General features: G+C 43.3%; 1 protein-coding gene across 1 annotated transcript; it reads left to right on the forward strand.

Annotated features, from left to right (window-relative positions):
* Positions 1-1180: 1180 nt before the first annotated feature.
* On the forward strand, positions 1181-9502 carry csrnp2 (cysteine-serine-rich nuclear protein 2). The gene is made up of 5 exons (XM_069661072.1): positions 1181-1582; positions 3121-3293; positions 3410-3672; positions 4991-5287; positions 5629-9502. The coding sequence occupies exons 2-5, from the start codon at positions 3134-3136 to the stop codon at positions 6571-6573; spliced, it is 1665 nt and encodes a 554-aa protein (XP_069517173.1). The 5' UTR covers positions 1181-1582; positions 3121-3133; the 3' UTR covers positions 6574-9502.
* The last annotated feature ends 10475 nt before the right edge of the window (positions 9503-19977 follow it).

Raw genomic sequence — 19977 nt, forward strand, 5'->3', positions numbered from 1 at the left:
GAGCTTAACTTTTGAAACCAAGAGGCTACGCCCACTTCTTTTATCCAGTCTAAGTGTAGTGTGAAAACTAGCCCTCCTGGTTGTTACCTACGAATCTTAAATGAAGATAAAACACTGTCTATGTTAGCGATAAATGTGGCAACACCAGCAAACTGTACCCGGTCCATGAGCTTCCTGTCCCTCTAAGCCTATTCATTATGTTTTGCCATTTTCCAACTTTCTGTCTTTATTTTTACACACTTTCACAAGGAATGGTGCGTTACTTTGGAAGTTGTTTTTAACAATAATCCGCCTGTCTCCTCGTCATTGTTTTTGGATGCTACCACTTCAAAGTACTAATACATGTAATGTGCTGCTGGGCGCACTAGAGCTGCATGTGAAGAGATGTGGTTAGTCTGTGTTGAGTCCCTTGTACTGCTTACATGGAATCGATAGCTTGACATTTTAGGTATCCATCTTTGCCCCGTCTGATCAGAGTTATTAAAATTCTTATCCATGTACTTTCCGCCATCAGCTGTCTGCCTGCCTGTCTCCTTTTTAATGTTTGCGAAAATAAAAGAGATGTGTTTTTAACAACATGAGAAATGTTCTCGGACTCCTCTGAGAATTATGTTATTCATTTTATTCCGCCTGTAGCTTTCCTTTCCTTTGCTGGACTGACGTGGAGGCTTACATAAAACATGCACAGTCATTTAGTTGCAGTGCAAACTGGCTTTGATAAGACAGTCATGATCATGTCATATACTGTAGTCAAAAGTCAGTCAATGTGCAGGTGTTTGTTAAAGGCCATATGTGTCGTGATAATATGCGTTTTGCACGTCTTATTTCTGCACAATATGAACAAAGGAGCCTAAAAGGAGAAAAACTTCATTTCCCAGCATGCTCAGGCGCAAGGCATGCCTGTGATGTCACAATAAGTATATATACGGCTACAGGGAAGAATTTCTTCCTCCATTGTTACATTGTAACAAACGGGGCCGGGGCGAAACGGGGAGAAAAGGCGTCTTCTCGTTTGGACATTTGCAACATCTCGACTAAAATCACTAAAATAAAAGCCTGCCCGCGTTAAAGCGAGAAGACAGCGAAGTAAGCTCCGCCGACTGAAGCCGCCCCGGTAGGAAAAAGGATAAACCAACACAGATGTCAGCGGATTTCTCCATCGCAAGCATTTCAAGATAAGACAATTCATTCGGCTGTTAACATTATTCAAGCTGCGCCGAAAATGTGTGTAAATACATCGCAGATAATCGCATGACGCCCCTCTTCTTTCTCTTTAAACAGAGGGGCATGCAACATTTACAAAATAAAAGCCGCAGGTCTAACAGGCAGTGTGCAGAACAATGAACATGGAGCCTAAGTAGCCTTATTATAGTCAGATGTAAGTGTGAGTGCAAATTGACAGTCACGCAAGAATTCAGCCAGTTCTCCACTGTTGCAGTCTGGATCATCGGTTCAGGGTTTGTTAAAGGTTCTGGCACAAAGGAGCATCTCACAGGGCGTTGAAAGATTGATGTGCGGCTCACATTGGAAAAGAAAACGACCTACGAGCTGGTTGGAATAAGGGTCCCTGTTTCTGCCCCAGGTAAGAGGGTTTAGTATTTCATTAACCGGGCGGTTTGCCATTGTGTGAGTGTGTCTTTTATGTGTGTGTGTAGAAAAAGGCCGGTCACACACTGATAATACCAAACCTCCCCCAACACACAGTCTGGTCAGTTGCTGCATGTACACATTTAAAGCAAATACCTCACCAACACTGCATGTCCCTCAAGGTAAATATACAGAGGAGTCACAATAGTCTGTAAGAGAACTGTTTGCTGCAACTGTTTGATTAAATCCTGAAAAGAACAGGACGGGAGATTAGGAGGTTTTCTCAAGGGAAATGAGCCCACTATCAAACCCAGCCTCTGCTCTATTTGCCCTATTTATATTGGCGTCCCAGGTGGTTCACATTGATGCTATAACCACGCTAGCATCTTCTGGAGGAGTTAAACTGGGTTAAACCTTCTTCCAAATAGGAACATAAACTGAATTACTTTGCTGTTTCAATGCCTTTGCACAGTAGCGTCTCCTTGAATGTAAAAACATTAATAAATAGGTTACACACACACACTGGGCTTTTAATTTGTAATTGATGTAATAGGTCTTTTTGACAGGAAGTCACTCATATTGCAGTAAAATCAGTATGGCTGCAGCAGTCGTTTCATTATTCACTGTCCACAGAGCAGCTTCAATATCAGCCTTTAAATGACATCATCACTACATTAACTCTCCTTTCATCTCAACACCTGAATACACTTTATAATAATGTAGAAATGTTGCATGTTCAGGCTGGATTGTCCCTTTTAGAGCTGTAAATATGAATGGATAGAGGCTCAAATTGGAGCTGTGTCATTTGGTAATGAAGGTACAGCAGGCTGCTGTCAGTAGCATGTTGCATGCTAACCAAAGCCCTGTTAAAAAACAGCCGTTTATACATGTAGAGTGCCCTCATACACTATTTATTACCTTTGGAGGGAGATTATACTTTTATAATAAGCCTTACTTACAAGTTTGTACAGGGACTCACAAATACATACATTTTGATTGTGTTTTAAAACTTTATGAGATGCAGTTTGACCACCTTTACGGCCAAAAATATCTTAATGTAAGACATTAATTCAGCTGCTCTCATTCACCTTGTTTGACCTCTCCTGCTGATGTGATCGATCAGCTCTAACTTTACGATTAACTGCAGCAGAATTAAGAGGAAAGCATATGAGAGCTTCAAGCCGTACAGATCATCTGATTTACACCGTGCTTGCCTAGTTTCCATGGTGACGTTTTCAGACTTGATGATTTCAAAGTGGGATTTCATGTGAGACGGGGGGGGGGGGGCCGAGAGAGGAAACGATGGAGCTGGAATACAGATGAAAAGAGACAGGAGCAAACAGCTGATGTCACCTGTTTGTTTCAGTGCTCAGAAGTGGCACGACAGGAACTGTTTGAACAGGAACATTTTGTCAATATGACACAATGACACACACACACACTAATGGATGTTGTGTTGCAGATTTCCACCACTTTTTCCCCCCATCTTTTGTGTTGCCTGTGGCTCGACGTGTGTCCCCTCTGTGCCCTCAGACACCGAGTTTCCATGGAGGCAGGTTCGTCCCTCAGCCTCAAACGACGATATGAAGAGGTGGACAACGGCTCTCCATTCTCTACACCTAAAGACTCTGACGATGACATCTCCAGCAGTGACAGCGCTGACAGCTGCGACAGCCTCAACCCCCCCTCGAGCACTGCATTTACCCGTAAGGAACAACAGAAGGCACAAGGCAATACACTTTAAAACCCGTTAAAACTGATAATTACCTAATCATCTTAATTACTCATGTGTAACATCTCCCCCCTCTTTCCTCCACCTCAGCCACCTCCATCCTCAGGCAGCACAAGCCGTCACCGGGTGGAAAGCGGGTGCGTTTCGACGTGGTGACGGTGTACTACTTCCCCCGGCGGCAGGGCTTCACCAGCGTGCCCAGCCAGGGGGGCAGCTCCCTGGGTATGGCCCGTCACCACTCCTCCATCAGACACTACACGCTGGGAGAGTTCGCCCGAGAGCAGGAGACGAGCCACCGACACACTTTGCGGCAGCACCTGCGCCAAGAGAAGCTCAATGCCCGCAAGATGAAGGTACGGGTCACATTTTATCTTAGATTAGGATACATTGCTTTTTTCTTCTCTCTTGAAAAGCAGAAGTTTTACTCAAGCACTTCACTTTATACCACTTTGCTCTTCCCCTCCACCACGTCCAGAGGAGAAGTGTTGCACTTTTTACAGCTGAAGTTCTGTTGCTTTTCAGATTTTAGGTTTTACATAATCCAACTCCATTTAGCTCTCGACCCAGAAAACACACAGCACATGGTTCAAGGACTCCTTGTCACATTTCAGGTGTTTATGGGTTGTTAGCACGGCCACTTAAGAGGGATTTCCTCGATAAGCTTCTCAAATGGTTTCTTTTGGAGAACCGTTTGAGGTAAAAAAGGCAAAAGATACTTAACATAACTCCACCACGACCAGCGACGGCAGTGAAATGCTGCTTATGACATCAGTTGTTACTATCTAACAATGTATTAGGTTATAACATAATATAACCATCGATTACAGGAGGGCAAACAATCTAAACAACGACATTCTGGTGTTCATGGCTTCTATATTGATGAGATTTACCTAATATGTCCATTTCTTTTTTGAGTCATACACAAACTATAACGCATAGCAAGACTGTGTTTGGTGAAAAACAATATATAACCTGATGATGGTCGGTACGACCACAACGTCGATGTGAAATAAATATTATCAGCAACAAGCGAGACACGAGATGGTTTCAAGGCTGCACCTCCTTCCGACGCACCTGTCACAACTCAGGTGTGCAGAGGTTTTCTTAAGAACAATAAAATATAAAAAAACAGGAAGAAAATGAATTAAATAAGTAGATGAATAAATAAAATATAGATAAATGAACAAGTGAGACAGATTCATTCGTTGCCTATTTGCGTCCCCTTGAACCCACCCCCATGCTAATTCAGCCGCGCAGGGCAGACATTGTGCAAACACTGTGATTAAGGTGCGTTTAAGGCCCATTTACAGAAGAGTAAACAACACAAAGCACAGCAGTGAATAAATGACACAAATAAAAATAAAATAAAATACAAAGTCAAAAAATAAAGGTAGATAAGGGTTGTTGCAAAGCTTTTCAGAAGTCAACATTGTATTTACTCCCACCCCTATAACACGAACCACGGCCATCAATCTAAAACACCAGCTGTTACAACTCCAAGATATGTCAAGCCAGACCTTACTCTGTGTTGGTCGCCCTGGGATGTGTCAGGAAAGGTTCCAATCTGTCGATTTCTAATATCTAGTCTGAAAAGCTCCAGATAACGCTCTTATTAAGGATCAGTCTTTCATTGTCTCCAGCTCACACTCCTACACTGTCTGTCGTCCACAGCTGACGAGGAACGGCACCGTGGAGTGCGCTCAGGCTGACCTGCTGACTCTGGAGGACGTCTCAGACGAGGACCTGGACGTGGACGGCGTGGAGGTGGACGACTGTTTCTTCCTCCAGCCGCTGCCCACGAAGCGCCGCCGAGCGCTCCTGCGAGCCTCCGGCATCGCCCGCATAGACGCGCGGGAGAAAGCCGAGCTCAGAGCCATCAGGGTGTCGAGGGAGGAGTGCGGCTGCGACTGCCGCCTGTACTGCGACCCTCGACACTGCGGCTGCAGCCAGGCCGGTATCAAGTGCCAGGTAAGGCCTGAAGAGGATCACAGACGTTTGAATGAGTCATTATTTACTGCTGAATTTAAAATGTCATGTTCACCATAATTTGAAGTTGTATGAGCGATTTATTTTCCCACAGGCCTCTTAGAAAACATCTCTCCTCATAAAATTCATGATGGCTGAATTCTATTAGGCCGGATCAGTTTCAGGGTCCTTTGTTTAGTGGATGATGGCTCACTGCCATGGATTACTGGGACAGTCGAATCATTGTTGGCACGATGAGAAGTCAAAATGTCTGCTGGAAATTGTTTTAATAATACTTACAGCCATGACATCTCTTTCTCAAAATGTGTTGTTTTCATCCTCAGGTGGATCGAATGTCTTTCCCGTGCGGCTGCTCTCGGGACGGCTGCGGTAACGTAGCGGGCCGCATCGAGTTCAACCCTCTCCGCGTCAGGACTCACTACCTGCACACCATCATGAAGCTGGACCTGGAGAAGAGGAGGATGCTGATACAAGGGAATGGGGACCAGTATGCTGAATCTGACCCGCTGTCCTCCCCCTCCTCCACCTGCCCCACCTCCCCGGACCTCTCCTCGGTCACCGGCCTGGACTCAGAGCTGGAGGAGAGCGAGGTGCAGACTGTGGTGGAGGTGCAGGATCTCCTGGCAGAGCAGGACATCCTGGAGCGGGAGAACGAGACAGCGGTGCTGCACCTGCAGAGCGCGGAGGAGCAGGAGAGGAGGGAGAGGGAGGAGGCGGAAGGGGAAGCAGTGCAGGACCTAGATGCTGGTAGTCTCGCAGAGCAGCCTCTCTGCCTCCTGCCTGCTGCCTTGGGAGGAGAGCAGGGGGAGGTGCCGGGTGTGGAGCAGGTCCTCCTGCAGGGGCCGTTCCCCTCGGGGGCCACGGTGCTGTGCATCACTGACAACCAGGAGGAGAGCCCCTCTGACCTCCTCAAAGACTCCTCTTCTCTACTCTACTATCAGCTCAGCCCCATCGAGCCTGGAGCATTTGAGACCCTGCCCAGAGCTGAGGAGGCCGAGCAGGAGGAGCGCTTAGTGAGAGAACAGGAGTCAGGAGGAGGCGAGTGTGAGGAGAGGAAACAAGTAGGAGGAGAGGAGCTGAAGCCTGAAGAGATCACCTGCAAGCAGAGTTTGGGGAAGTCTTTGACAGATGTTATCCTGTGCGCAGAGCAGCGTGTGGAGGTGCTGCAGGAGCGTCCCTCCAATCCCCATCAGAGCCTCCCAGATGACCAGTGCCAACGGGGCTCCTGCATGGAGGGCGGAGTAGCTCCACCTCCTCCTGAAGTTTAGCTCTTGCTTCTCCGCAGATATTTTGCACAATAGCTTCATCTAAGATGAAAAAAATTACACATTTATTACTGCTATCACAAAGAATGGTCACAGGTTGCAATCTCTAGTAGTGACAGTGAATATGTGAGGAAGGGGGGAAGCTGAAAGCACATACAGATCGCTCCCCAGTTGTAAAATGGATGCAGTAACAAGGCAACATTGTACGTGGTTCTGCTGGAGGTGATGAATGCGGCCTTAATGGAAAAACATAAAAACACTTGTGTGTAGTTTGTCGGTGAGGAAGTACAGCGAGTAGTGCTTTGTTAATTTCCAACCCAGCAAACTGAAAACACAAAGTGTGAACGCTGACATTAGCCTTTTGTTTGGTGAGTTATTAAGCTATCAACGCTAAACTCAAATTGTTTTGCAGCGAACAGGAAGTCGGCGTGTTCGGATACTTAGCCGGCTCCCTTTCCATTACAGCAGACTCGTGCTGCAGAAAAGCCAAACGAAGGCCTCTGATAGAATCCTCCGCTGAGCATAGACCTAATAATCCTGGAAATACTTGTTTTTGTGTACTGTATATGCATTTGTGCAAGACAGAGCCGAGGTGGCTGCTTTTTAGCTGAATGCACGTTATGAACTGAGCATAGACTGCATACAAGAAGTGGATGACATCGCCCATTGGTTTATGAACCGCCCTTTTAAGCCTTGAGTTTTGAAGTGACCAAATTTGGACGTGAGGGAAGATAGATATTTTTTCTGGATGACAGGCCACTGTTAACCCAAGCATACCCTGCTTTATTGTCTTTTTTACTCTAAATGGTACCATAATTCAACTTCATGCTCTATTGAAGAAGACTTTAAGTTTTGAGAACCTACAGTCATTAGTAAATAACTTACTGAGGTAATGAATCAACAAAGAAGTAGCATAATTTCCCTTCTGGCTTTATACAAGCTAGTGCAGACGCCCACTGCTGGCCATGACAAAGAATGCAGGTTTAAGGCACTGCAACACCGGCCTTACAATTTCAAGGAGCAATTTGCCCCTGGAAAGTCAAAGCTGGTGTTCTCTGTGATCAATAGAAGCAATAATATTTGAAATTGGCGCCATAGCTGTGGAGTAAGTCGTACAAACAGCTCGTGGTTTCGCCCATTCTACATTCCTACAACACCCAGCATGCATTGCGCCCCTCCCTCTGAAAGTGAGATGCAACCGTTTTCCAGTCAAGGACGTTGATCGCTGCAGGCAATGGCTCAGAGCGGTACAGAAGCCAAAACACGACGAGAATATACTGGTGGATCGTCTAAAAAATCTTCAGGTCTGCAGTCTACATTTCAAACCTGACGAGGCATCAGAGGCGGGCATCCTAGATTGAGGAAGTGAAGTTTAGTGAGCTCCCTGACTCCGGGAAAAACCTCCGCCAGACTACGTAAAACGCGTCATCTGGTGGAGGTTTTCCAGGAGTCACTGGAGAAGCGGATAGCGTCCTCCAAAGACACAGAGCTAAATAGCATTTTCTACCATAACGGCATTAGCTCCCCGTAATAGCATGATAGGACTGAGGTTTAAAATTGGTGAACTGGCCCTTTAAACCAAGAGGCTACGTCCACTTCTTACATACAGTCTATGAAACGTCGTGCGGCGAGCGGTGCTGCTCTGCTGTTATGAAGGTAAAACCAACACTGAGCAGCAGACGAGCTCCGGCCTGCTCGTGCAAATGCGGAAGATTTGTCAACAAAAAAACCTAGTTTACCTGTAGTTACGATGCCTATGATATTACTTATATTTCTTTGTCTTTTGTGGATTAGATGCTGTCGGTTGAAAGTCCTTGCAGTTTTTCTTTGAATGAAAGGAAATGTTATTTCTTCAAACTGCTACACTGAAACGTCATGTAGTCAGTGTAGTTATGATAAAAGGTCAGAAGTCTTCTCCTTTAATGTAAAGAAGAGATGATTCTGACTGAAGAAAATAGCATTTAAAGAGTCAAAGAAAACAAAAGTAGTTATACAAAATGATGTGATGTTACTAATTTATGAACAGATTGAACCACAACCTGAAGTTGTATATTTTATGTTCGATCTGTGCAGTATGTTTGTGGGTCAACGTGGGAGAGAAAGCTGTGTATGCATCTGTTCATGTACTGTATAATGGTGTGTTTAAGTGAGGATACATATTTTATTCCTGAAAGGTGCTGATGTTACTATTCACTGAGTTTTCTCCCTGCCATCATGAGAAATATGATTTTCACTATGATGTGTCTCGATGACTGAGAAGTGTTGGAGAGCCTCTTGTAGGAACGCAATAGCAACTGCACTGCAAATCACTAATGTGGAGATTCTTGAATGACCTGATTTGTTTTGAGTATGTAAATGCAATCGTATATTTCTGGTCCTAAATGTCTTTTTAAAGCTTCTTACACTAAATCAGGCCGTTGTTTCGTTGCCTCTCTGTATGAGACGTCTGATGTATTTCTTTTTGCCTTTTTTTTTAACCGTCTTTATATAAATCTGCTCAAGAGTTGCACCAAAGCAGTGGTTTCAAACCTAATTAAATGATGCTTTCATCCATCAGATGTGGACAAAGCAGGCTCCTGTAGTGATTGTGAGGCTGTAGATTTATTGTGCCCGCGTGACTTGCTTTGCTTTAGAGCCATCTTTGAAGTGATGATGATTACACGCTGCCTATTGTCGAGCTTTTGTCCTTTGCTTTCTATAACGGACTTTAGGTTTGGGACCACTGCAATCGTATCGACTCCATGCCACACTATTTGATTGTGTGTTTGTCTGTGTGAAAGGCCTGTATGTATGTGTGTGTGTGGTTGTTAAAAAGACTGATAAGTTTAGACGTCACCTAAAAGCTGTGAGGACAACTCTCACGCTAACTGTTGCCTAAAGTGGACGAAAAGGTTTTTATACAAAAATAGAAACAATAAAACACTCATTTTAAAAAGGATCAAGTTTTATGTGTGCTGTGTTGATTTTAGCTGGTTAAAATAATGTTATTTATGTCATCGACGGATTTAAAGATCAACAGTTATTCTGTTTCTGATGACCTTTTGCCATGACCTTGAATAAGAGTAATAATAAGAAGAGGTTACTAATATTCTAAATAATCAGAATATCATTTATTGTTTATTCACCAAAGAAAAACTCCCATAATGAGGATTCAATTTTTGATAGTTCCAATGATATATATCTTTTTACATATTTCCATTTTTATAATAAAAAAAAAAAGGATTTGGTAATTGTTCTACATATTTTGTATGCTCTTGTTCTTGTTAATGACAGTGTTCAATCTGTAGATAGTGTGCCGTCACTCTAAAGGGTAAAAATCTGAATCCTTTGTCCTCTTTCAGACACTGGAGGTCATGACAATGACTGTGTGCTGGGTGCAGTACAACCTTTGACCACTAGATGGCAGCACAAACCCAGTGCATTCCTTTGAAACACGGCATGCCGATGTCAGGGATCGTTGTCTGCCGTTGTCACTGTGAAATAGGAGGCTCTACATCTTATCCGTGCCACATAAATATAGTTTCTTTTTATTTAAAAATAGGTGACTGCACTCCGTCTTTACAGTGTTTTTTTCCCCTTTTATATACATGGTGCAAACTAGGTCGAATTACCTTTTTCACAAACAACACTTCCCTTTCTTACCGACCTGGCTCTCAATGATCAGTGGAAGCAGCAACTTTTTCAGACGTTATCTTCCAGCTTCTAAGGGGCCTCTCGCTTTTCTCTCAGTACAACAACCGATTATAGAAGCCAAAATATTTGCTCTCTCTTCTCTTCAATAGCAGGAAGTTGCTGGCGGAATAAAGTGACACAATGGCTCCCTCTATTCCCCATTGAGCTGAGCCAGAAGTGCGTTCTTATTAGCAACAATTTGTGCCAGCGTATCCAGCACAGTACGAAGGTCTTATGCAACGGCATGCAGGATGCAGGCTCACTTTTCTGACATTTACTTCCCTTCAACTAGCTGTGCAAATCAAATACTGATAATAACAGAGGAACAACAGTCACAGCATGGATCATGACCCTTCGTTTAAGATTGTAACTGTGTTAAAAAGGGTGATCATATTGTTATAAGGGCACTCTTCTTTTTACACATGAATTTCAGTTTACAAGTTTATTATCTGAACAGGAACAGAGCATGTACAGGTCAGTCGTACTGTTGGCCTGTTGGCCTGTAGATGTCAGTAGCACACTTGGGCATGTCTCGCGTTAACTGGTAATGTTTAGCTGCTAAGCTGCCTATAGGTCAAAATATAAATTAATATACATGAATAAAGTTTACCTGAATAGGGACAGAATATGTCCTGATCAGTCAATCTTGTTACAGGTAGCTAACATCCAGCATGCTACAAAAGGACAGCAAGCCATTTTAGCACAGAAGCTAGCTAGCAAGCTAGATAATGTATTGTGCTGTTATTGGGACTTATTAGCACTTATAATTTACAATTATAATTTACTGTGACAGCAACCCACTCTCCTACCAACATTTCCATTATTTAAAGTGCACATGAATCCATAAGGTTTAGAAACAGACATTAATACACACAATTTAGAAACAGTGCTGTGACTGTCGTTAACTGGCAATGTTTTTTATCTGTTGATAGAATAAATATATTTTTTTTTAAAAATGTAACCGAACAGGAAGAGAATATGAAACAGACAGTCATACAGTTGGCTCATTACAGGGAGCTCAAGTCCGACAAACTACAGAGGCCAGTAAATCATTTTAGCACAAAGGCCAGTTAGCTCGCTAGCTAGCTAGCTAGCTAGGGAATGCATTATGCTGTTAATGGAAGATATTAGAACTTATAATTTTAATCCCCCGCTTATAAGTTATTTCATCAATATTTCTATGATATATAGTACACATGAGTCCAAAAGGTTTAGATACAGACATTTATACACAATATTGTACAAAGTGTTACATCTATTATTAAATGCCGTCGTTTTAAAGCTGCTTATCGAGTGTATGTACTACTACAAAAGGGGGGCGCCCTTGAGCCATAAATCCAAATAAATGTGGGTATGAAATTATGGAAAGTCCAGTAACATGCTATCTAAACTCTTTTTACATCAGCTTGAAAAGTCTTCCAAAAGATACTGTTGAGGTGCATTATGGGAAGTGTAGGATCCAACGTTTTTAGACTCTGCTGCATCGACGTTGAATGGTTTGTTTTTGTCTTTTGCAACTTCTCCAACATTGTCGGAGTTCAATACTAAATCACTAGTGTACCTCTTTTCTCTTTACTTGAAGTTACCTGATTTAAGTTCCCCCTCTCTTCTGTGCCAATCACCATGTGTTTGTATGTTTGCCATTACTCACTCAGCCAGCAGCCTAAGAGCAGGCCCACACGCACACAAACAAACACCACAAACATGCAGGAACAAATTAGTTCTGGAACCTCTGGAACAATTGTGGCAGCCGTCCACAGCTCTGAGAACCATGCATCATCTGTTCAACCTTTCCGGCCTCTTGCTTTCTATTGTTCTACCTCTCCAATCGCCGGAAGAACTCGGCCGGGCCTGATAGTTTCAGGGCTGAGGATAGAGCCCATCACGAGCCTGTGGAAATATTTTTAAAGGACATTAGAAAAACATCGTAATCAGAGGAGAGAATGGCTCCCACAGTGATCTCAGAGTGCGCTGACAGACGTGCAAAATCACCACTTTTATCTGGGTTTCAGTTTAATGTTGTGACTGGACAGAGCCGGCAAGAGCAACTGGGCATTAGGAGTGACGTATGTGAAATGGAAAGTGGCCACACCACCTCGCCCCAGTCTACCAGTCTGAAAGTGCTGCTCCAGCGCCTGGAAAGAATGCTCCCTCTTTCCCGTTCTCCCTGTGACGCCAGCGCTATGGCATCATTAGGCCCTCACCGAAACCAAACCCTTTTAAATGGAACTATTCATAAAAGCGGCTCGTGTGTTTTTACTGGGCTGCCCTGCTCTTCACGTGCTGGCTGAACTGAGGAGGGAAATCCAGACCATCTAGTGCAAAGTTCAGCTTGTGTGCTCAGGAGAGGATCCAAATTTCATCCTGAAAGCAGGAAGAAGGAAACAGAAACTACAATTGCTGAAATGTTCTTTTTATAGAGCAATGTACAGTTTCTCTTTTAGCTTGTCTGCATATTTTCTGCCATGAATAAAGAGGAAAATTAAATTGGCTGGATAGATTTGTAAAAATCCATCCATCCATTATCTATACCGCTTATCCTGTTGAGGGTTGTGGGGCGGGGCTGGAGCCAATCCCAGCTATTACAGGGTCGACTTCCTCAGCAGAAAAGTAGTTCCTATGAAAACTAAAATAAATTGGATTGAATCTGCTAAATAATAATAATAATCAATACTTCCCCTCAAATACATGAAAGCTACAATAACAATCCTGTTTTGAAGACTAAGTCAACACCTAGTATGTGGCTGACTGCATCAGGTCAATGTACGCTTTTGTGGGCAATGTGTTACAAGGACTGTCCTCATGAGGCCGATGACATCATGTTTGAAAGCAGGTGCGCGCTGCCGCCGTAGGTGAGGACAGCGGAGTAGCAGACCGGCCTACTCCCCGAACAAAGTATCCAGAGCCGTATAGACAGAGAGTCGCGTCAGTGGAGGTCCAATATGCTCCATGATCCGCCATTGTGATGTTGCAACTCTCTCTCTCTACGGCTCTGAAAGTACCGTCACTCACTCTCAAACAATGACTCAGTCAGTCAGTCAGTCACATACAGACCCATGTGCAGGGCAGACCACGGCGGTCAGCCAAAAATGCTGGGTGTAAAAGAAAAAAGTTGCCAGAAAAATAAATAATTAAGTAAAGAAACAAAGTATTTGTACGTTTGTACCTCCCACTTGTGTGAATCACCATTGCTAGAATCTTGTTTTGCGTGTACACAACGGAACAAAGAGTTGCATCATTCATTTTTGTCTGTTGACTCTGCAGTCCAGGTTTAAAATAAGTTTGAGTGGCAAGAAAACATAGCAGCCAAAAGTAGAAGTTTTCTATTATGTCATCATGCAGTGGGTTTATGATGGCACTGCCAGAACAAGCAAAAAGCAAACTGAATGAAAGCAAAGCATGGCAGCTCGGCCGTGTGACTCCCAGCAGAACCAGAAAAACAGCTGTGTGTCCACAGCTGTGTGAAATATGATGTGTCTCGCTCTGCCTGCTGCTCCCCAAGGACACGTCCGTCATCCCCGCATCCACGTTCCCCGACAACAAATCTATGGAAGTCACTGAAAAGAAAAACATGTAGTTCTGTTCATGTGCGTGCCTCCTTGTGGTTTTGTATGTTACATGTTTTGTTTCCTCCCAGCTCTGTAATAAAACCCATCCCATTAGCTAAGCAGCTGGCCGTGTGCCCAGCATTCCTCGAGGTGGAGGTTTAAATATCTATAAGCTTACATCGTCTCTGAACAATAACCAGTGGGAAACCTCATGTGAATGTTTTCTGTCTTACCCCGTGGAGAGAAAAAAAGTGACTTCATATCAGAGGTATCTGGAGGAAGAGGAATCTGTATCTCATGCCTGACCCCTGTAGCTTTAGGATACTTTCCATTTGTGCAAACAAGAGGACAGGCTTTACAAATTGGCTGTTGTAATTCGGTGAAAGTTGGTTGTTGTTTTTCTTTACTTTGTTTGAGGTTTCTGTCTTTTTAACATCTTAAAATTTGTCTGAATGGTTACAGCGGGTGACGTTAGCCGGAAAAAGGCGGCAATGTTGATTGACGGGTGGATTAGTGACGACATCCCCCTAGTGTGGTAATAAAATGTCAATGTCCCCAAACCACATTTTATCCACACTATCAGCGAGGCTATAAGGATGTTAAAATATTTTCATTTTCCAGAAATATATCTCCCAAATGTCACATGGATTGCTACTAATGCCACTCATTGGTGTTTCCTCTGGGTCCACCATGAGACATTTATGTCTTTAACAGAAATGTCTCAACAACTATTGCATGGGCTGGCATGAAATCTGGCGCAGACATTTAATTCTTTCTCAGGATTATTTTAATCATCACAACGTCTGCCTATGTTCATTTTATTTGACTAAATCTGCCCCTCTGTTCCTGCATCAGCCACATCCCCACTTCCTGCATTGCCAGACTCTCCCTCCAGCCCCAGTCACCTGACTTCTACATGCGCCTTCTCACCTGTACCTCATTCACCAATTAGCTGCCAGTATATATACCAGCAGCTTTCTACTTTCAGTTGCCAGTGCTCAATGTTTCCTTTGCTTGCACCTACCTCTACATGTTTTTTTCTTACCTCCTCTAGTTTGCAACCTGCTCACACCAGCCTCGGATGTAGTTTTAATGGACAGTTGCTAGCTAACGGTTGCTAACACATCCAGCAGTTATGGAGCAACATCATGATTGATTTGGAGTCATGTTTGTGGACACCTGATGAAGGTAAGTCCAATATTTACTCTACTTGCATCTCTGTTTTTGGTCTGCACCTACTGCTGGGAGAATTATCAGGGTGTTTGGCTGCTAAATGTTCTGCTTTGTTTATCAGCTAGGCGCTAACTGTGTCTGTATGCTGTTTGCTGGTGAGTATCTAGCTTCCCTCTTTTTAAGACGTTATGATGGTTGTGAGAGTGAACCAAGATAATTTTCTGCAGGTTTATTTTCAATGCTATGAGCCACCTTTTCACATTGTTACACAGTTTTCACATTGTCAATCGGTTTCATCAAAAAAACTAGCAACTAAAGCTGCTTTAAGATCTAATAAGCAAATGTTAGCATGCTAACATACTGAACTAAGATGATACATGTGGGGGCAATTTCTGATGGCGAGACCACTAAAGTTCTAAACATAGTTGTCTTTTGATGTCTTTAATTGAAGAATAATAGAAGTTGAGTAGCTGACTGACACATAATCAAGGCTCACAGTGTATATTATACATTACAGAAAGAGCTCCTTCTTATAAAGCTAGGTGTTATTGTTTTGACTTTAGCTGAGGCGCCTGACGATCTAGAGTTTACCCCTTGCCACAGAGCCCTTCGCCCCAGACAAGGCAACTAACCATCTCTCTCTAAGACAGAAGGAGCAACAGTAAATCATGCACAAGACCCTGGAGAGGAACAAACACTATGTCTAAAATAGCATGCATCATTAAATTAACCTTAGCTGATTACACCATGATTATTGACTATATAATATTAAAGAAGAAGTTCAAACAGGTTAAAAATTTCCTTCACAATAAACATGGTAAACACCCCCTCCTTAGCATTTTAGCCTTGTCACTATGTGTTAGCATGCTAACATCACCATGAGATGAGCTGCTAGCATAACTGTAAGTCTGAGAGTGGAAAAAAGAAGGTTGTAAATTATGATCTGTTTTTATTACGCTGATGCTGCTGTCGCCTCGGGCTCACATGATCAATAGCGTGGTTGTCGGGGTCAGACTGTGTGTCGGACAAGTGGTGGGAATAAGACGGGTGTGTTTCGCAAATTTGGGAAAGGATGCAGAATCACTTCCTGTCCATGAGCCCTATTCCCTAATGGACAGTTAAGTGAATCATGTAAAAGCCCCTGCTTGTGGTAAACGTCTAACTAACCCCGATCACGGCAGGGAATTCACTCCTTAACCTTAATTAAAACCATATTCCTACAGTACTTTTTTGTGCTTTTCTCTCACATGCATCAAACTGGCATTGATACTTTTTTTTTCTCCCAGCAGGAGCCAGGCTGCGCTGACATTTATAGTCGTTCAGTTTTCAGTAGCGGCCTTGTATTTTGATTGTTTTATCCAAATGAGCTCATTTCCTGTTACAAAGAGGTTCACTGGTCTACCTGTGACAACAATGCTTTGCCCTGTCGTCTCTGCGGGTAAGACTTTCCATAGTGTGTGCGCGCTGGGCTTGTGCTTTGGTGTCATGGAAACATGTATGTAGAAGTGTGTGCGTGTGTTTAGAGAAGTGATATTGGAGGGTGGAGGGCACTTTCCATTTGCGAAATAATTGGACACAGGAAACATGCTGCTTAAAGTTACAGGTGCAGTTTATTTAAGATGTCTTGTATTTTGGTTTACTATGTTTCACTTCTTGTAAAAGCACTGATTGGAGTGATTTAAGTAACAGAAAATAAGACTTTATCACACATTTGTTAACCCTGCAGTATTTCTTTATAGTGTGTTACCACATGAAGTTCTAGAAATAAAATATTAGATCGTCATGAAAGGTTATTTTTCGAGTCCTAAACATAAGTGGACGCAGCTACTGTAACGCTGCTCATTGGTTTGTGGACTACATTTTTTAAGGGCTTTGAGTTCAGCATTTTGTCTGTCGCCATCTTGTTTTTTGGAGCCAGAAGTGACCATATTTGGACCATATTTATCATCAATATTACTTTAATTGGGGTCATAATTTGTACACTGGACATCTTGCTGTATTGAATAAGACTTAAACTAGCCATTGACACCATAAAGTCATTAGGAAAATGTTTACTGAGGTAATAAATCAAATGAGAAGTAGGGTAGGTTTCTGGTAGACTTCTTTTTGCGACCTCTGGAGTGACCCCCTGCTGGCCAGTTAGAAAAAGTGCAGGTTAAGGGCTCAATCAGACAGAACACGTTTTAGCAGCTTGGGGCATCTTTTTGTCATGTTTTAAATGAGAGGGATGCTTTTTGTGCGCTGCTTTTGCGTTGCAGAGCGCCTCGCGTTTTTGAGGAAAGCTCATTGTCCAATCGGATGAAAGGAGAGGCGGACCTTCTGTCAGTTGACAATATAACGGTTAGGTTAATGACAGCTAATGATTCGGTGGTTGCCTTAACAACAGTAGAAAAACAAGGCGCAGCGAGCTGCTCTTTTTTTAACCGTAGGCTTCAACAAAAAAGGCGGAGTGGCGCGCCTCACGTTTTACTGCCTGCAAAACGTGCTCTGTCTGATCGGGCCCTAAGGCACTTTCTCCTCGTCTTCACTTTTGAGACAGTATTCACTTTTTATACACGGTCTGTGGTCTTAAATGTAAGGGAATCTTGTCCTTCCCAAACTATTTTTTACCTGCTGCCTCATTGGTCGCAGTGTGCGCTGGGAATCAGGGTCCTGCTCTCGGGTTACTGCTGGGAAAACAGGCGTAGCGAGAGTCCAACAGGTGATGGGCTTGATGGAGCGGCTTGTCATAACACTGCAGCGCTCCATCACAGGAGAACTACTGCTGAAAATTAATTACACATCAGGGATGACACCAGAAGGTTATTTATAGCCTTTCTCTGGGGTTTCAGATCCCCTCAGAGAGACGGGAAGCATCTCCAAGAATACTCAGAGCAACATCCCGTTTGACTTGTGTGCTACACGCAGTAATGTGAGGTCATTCAGAAGGCTTTGGCTTTTTAAAGATCTGCTCTGCATCTGTGAGCTGATGTCAAGTTTTCAGTGTTGGCAATCAGCAACAGATAACGGATCAGTTCAGCCAAACGAAGACGAGGTTAAGCTCTCTAATACTCTGGAATGCCGAGTTTACTCTGTTCCTTCCACTTTCTGGCTCGTTCTTTATGTTAACGCTACAAATAAATCAAAAACCAGGTGCAAAATAAATACAACAAAACAGAAGGAGACACATTTCTCTGTTCATACATTGTAGGCTGAGTCACCTGAGTTGTTTAAACTAGTAAAGATGGGAGATTATGGCAAAGTAAGAAGGTCAAATCACTGCTGATGGTTGATTTGATCTCCGTCTCCTTCCTTGAATGACCAGACACCCCCAGCTGTGTCATGGTCCAGCTCTTCCGATGGCTTTCCCACCAGCTCCTCAAAGGGAACTCAAAAGAAATCTGGTCATTGGAGATCATCATTCGTCTGGGTTTTAAGAGTTAACGGAGACTGTGATCCTTGTACCGATTTACTCCACTCCCGTGTCAGACAGCATCCTGGGAGCTGATAAAATATTTCAGTAGAAACCCAAAACGCCCTCCCCAGAGATTAAGCTCCAGGAGAGAGAGATTTGAGATGAGGAGTTCAAACTGCCATAAATTCTTGGTGGAGTAACGTGAACTGGAGAGCAGCTAGATGGTTAATGATTAGAGAATGTCCTGATCCGCCTCATTTCACCCTATGGGGCTGTTTCCCACAGGCGACCGCTTTTTCCATGAGGTTGTTGCACTGAAAAGTCGTTGTTTGTGTGTGGGCACAAAGGCTAAATTAGATGCAGTTCTCTTCCTGGTATGATTAAACATTGAAATTAAATCTTTGTTGGCACTGAAGGGTTCGGGGATGTACCTTTCAGAGGTGGGTACTGACTTTCTCAGGGATGTTTTGGATGTGTGAGTGGAGACTTTTCCGAGCAGAAGCCATGGCTTACATCCCAGTGAGTGCAGGGTAATCCCCATATTTCATTTCCTTGGCTGAAAGTTTTTTTTTTCCTGTTGCTGTTTCACTTTAAAGCTTTTTTTTTCTCTTTAAAAGGTTGGTTTGACTCGTGATTCAGCCAAAGAGCCCTTTAAACGGCTGGTTCACCCTTGCTGTTTACGCACGCACCTCCTCTGCTGTACGCCCGCACACCAGTGACTGATGATGGAGATCATGCGATGTGATCAAAAGCTCGACCTTGAGGTGAGATAGTTTTGCCAGAGATAGTTTAATTTGTGCAGGTTGAAGCTATCCGCATGTAAGATGCTTCCACCCCAACACAACATGGGTGATTACAATTGAACAGTTAGGTCTGACCAAGTGATATAGAGAACAACATCACTGGGAATTTTCACTGTGTGTATCACTCCGCCTCAGCCAGGTGTTGCTGAATACTGTTAGTTAACATCACAGCAGAGCGTGTATGTCGACATGTATCAATCTGATGCCTCTGAATCACACAGCAGACTCTTATTCCACTGGTTGATGAGAAATTAAAACAAACAGATAAATGTCGAGATAAGAAAATAGCTGATGTGTTGTAACCTGTAGACACAGAGTGCAGGAGAATGTTTGGGTTGCTCGGCAACAACAATCCAGTTTCAGTTAAGTTGTGGAGCTAGTTGAGATGGTGGAGCAGAAAGTAAACTGTTGTTGATGGTTACTTACAACGATTTGCAGCTTGTGTATAAAAGCGATATCACACTTGAGGTTGTGATGTTGGGCTGAATATCATCACGGCTGTGATGATCTGCAGCACTCAGACTGCGGCATATTCAGTACAACATCGCTCCCTCTCATGTGATATTGCTTAAATAAATATCCGTTGATCATATCACAGAAAACCTCTAACTATGGTCTACCAAGGAAATGGTGCTCTGAGAAGCGTTGAACAAACAGGGAATCAGGGGCCATGACGAGAATAAAATAAGTTTAATACCTTTCAGTATCATGGTTGTGAATCCACTGCCAGTGGGGATCAGTTCAGCATTACCAAATCGTTTATGGAAATTATTCTGAGACAATAAATATTAAATTTTCAAGGGGTGTTGGAATGCCA

This window comes from Semicossyphus pulcher, unplaced genomic scaffold (genome assembly GCF_022749685.1).
Source record: "Semicossyphus pulcher isolate SPU_LCO1_2020_fin unplaced genomic scaffold, fSemPul1.0.p SCAF_13, whole genome shotgun sequence".
Lineage (NCBI taxonomy): Eukaryota > Metazoa > Chordata > Actinopteri > Labriformes > Labridae > Semicossyphus > Semicossyphus pulcher.

Bases quoted from the DNA above. Each gene is read 5' to 3' on its own strand.
- csrnp2 (XM_069661072.1), top strand. From the start codon at position 3,134: ATGGAGGCAGGTTCGTCCCTCAGCCTCAAACGACGATATGAAGAGGTG. The intron at 3,673-4,990 runs GTACGGGTCACA...TGTCGTCCACAG, and splicing joins TCAATGCCCGCAAGATGAAG to CTGACGAGGAACGGCACCGT. The intron at 5,288-5,628 runs GTAAGGCCTGAA...TTTCATCCTCAG, and splicing joins AGGCCGGTATCAAGTGCCAG to GTGGATCGAATGTCTTTCCC.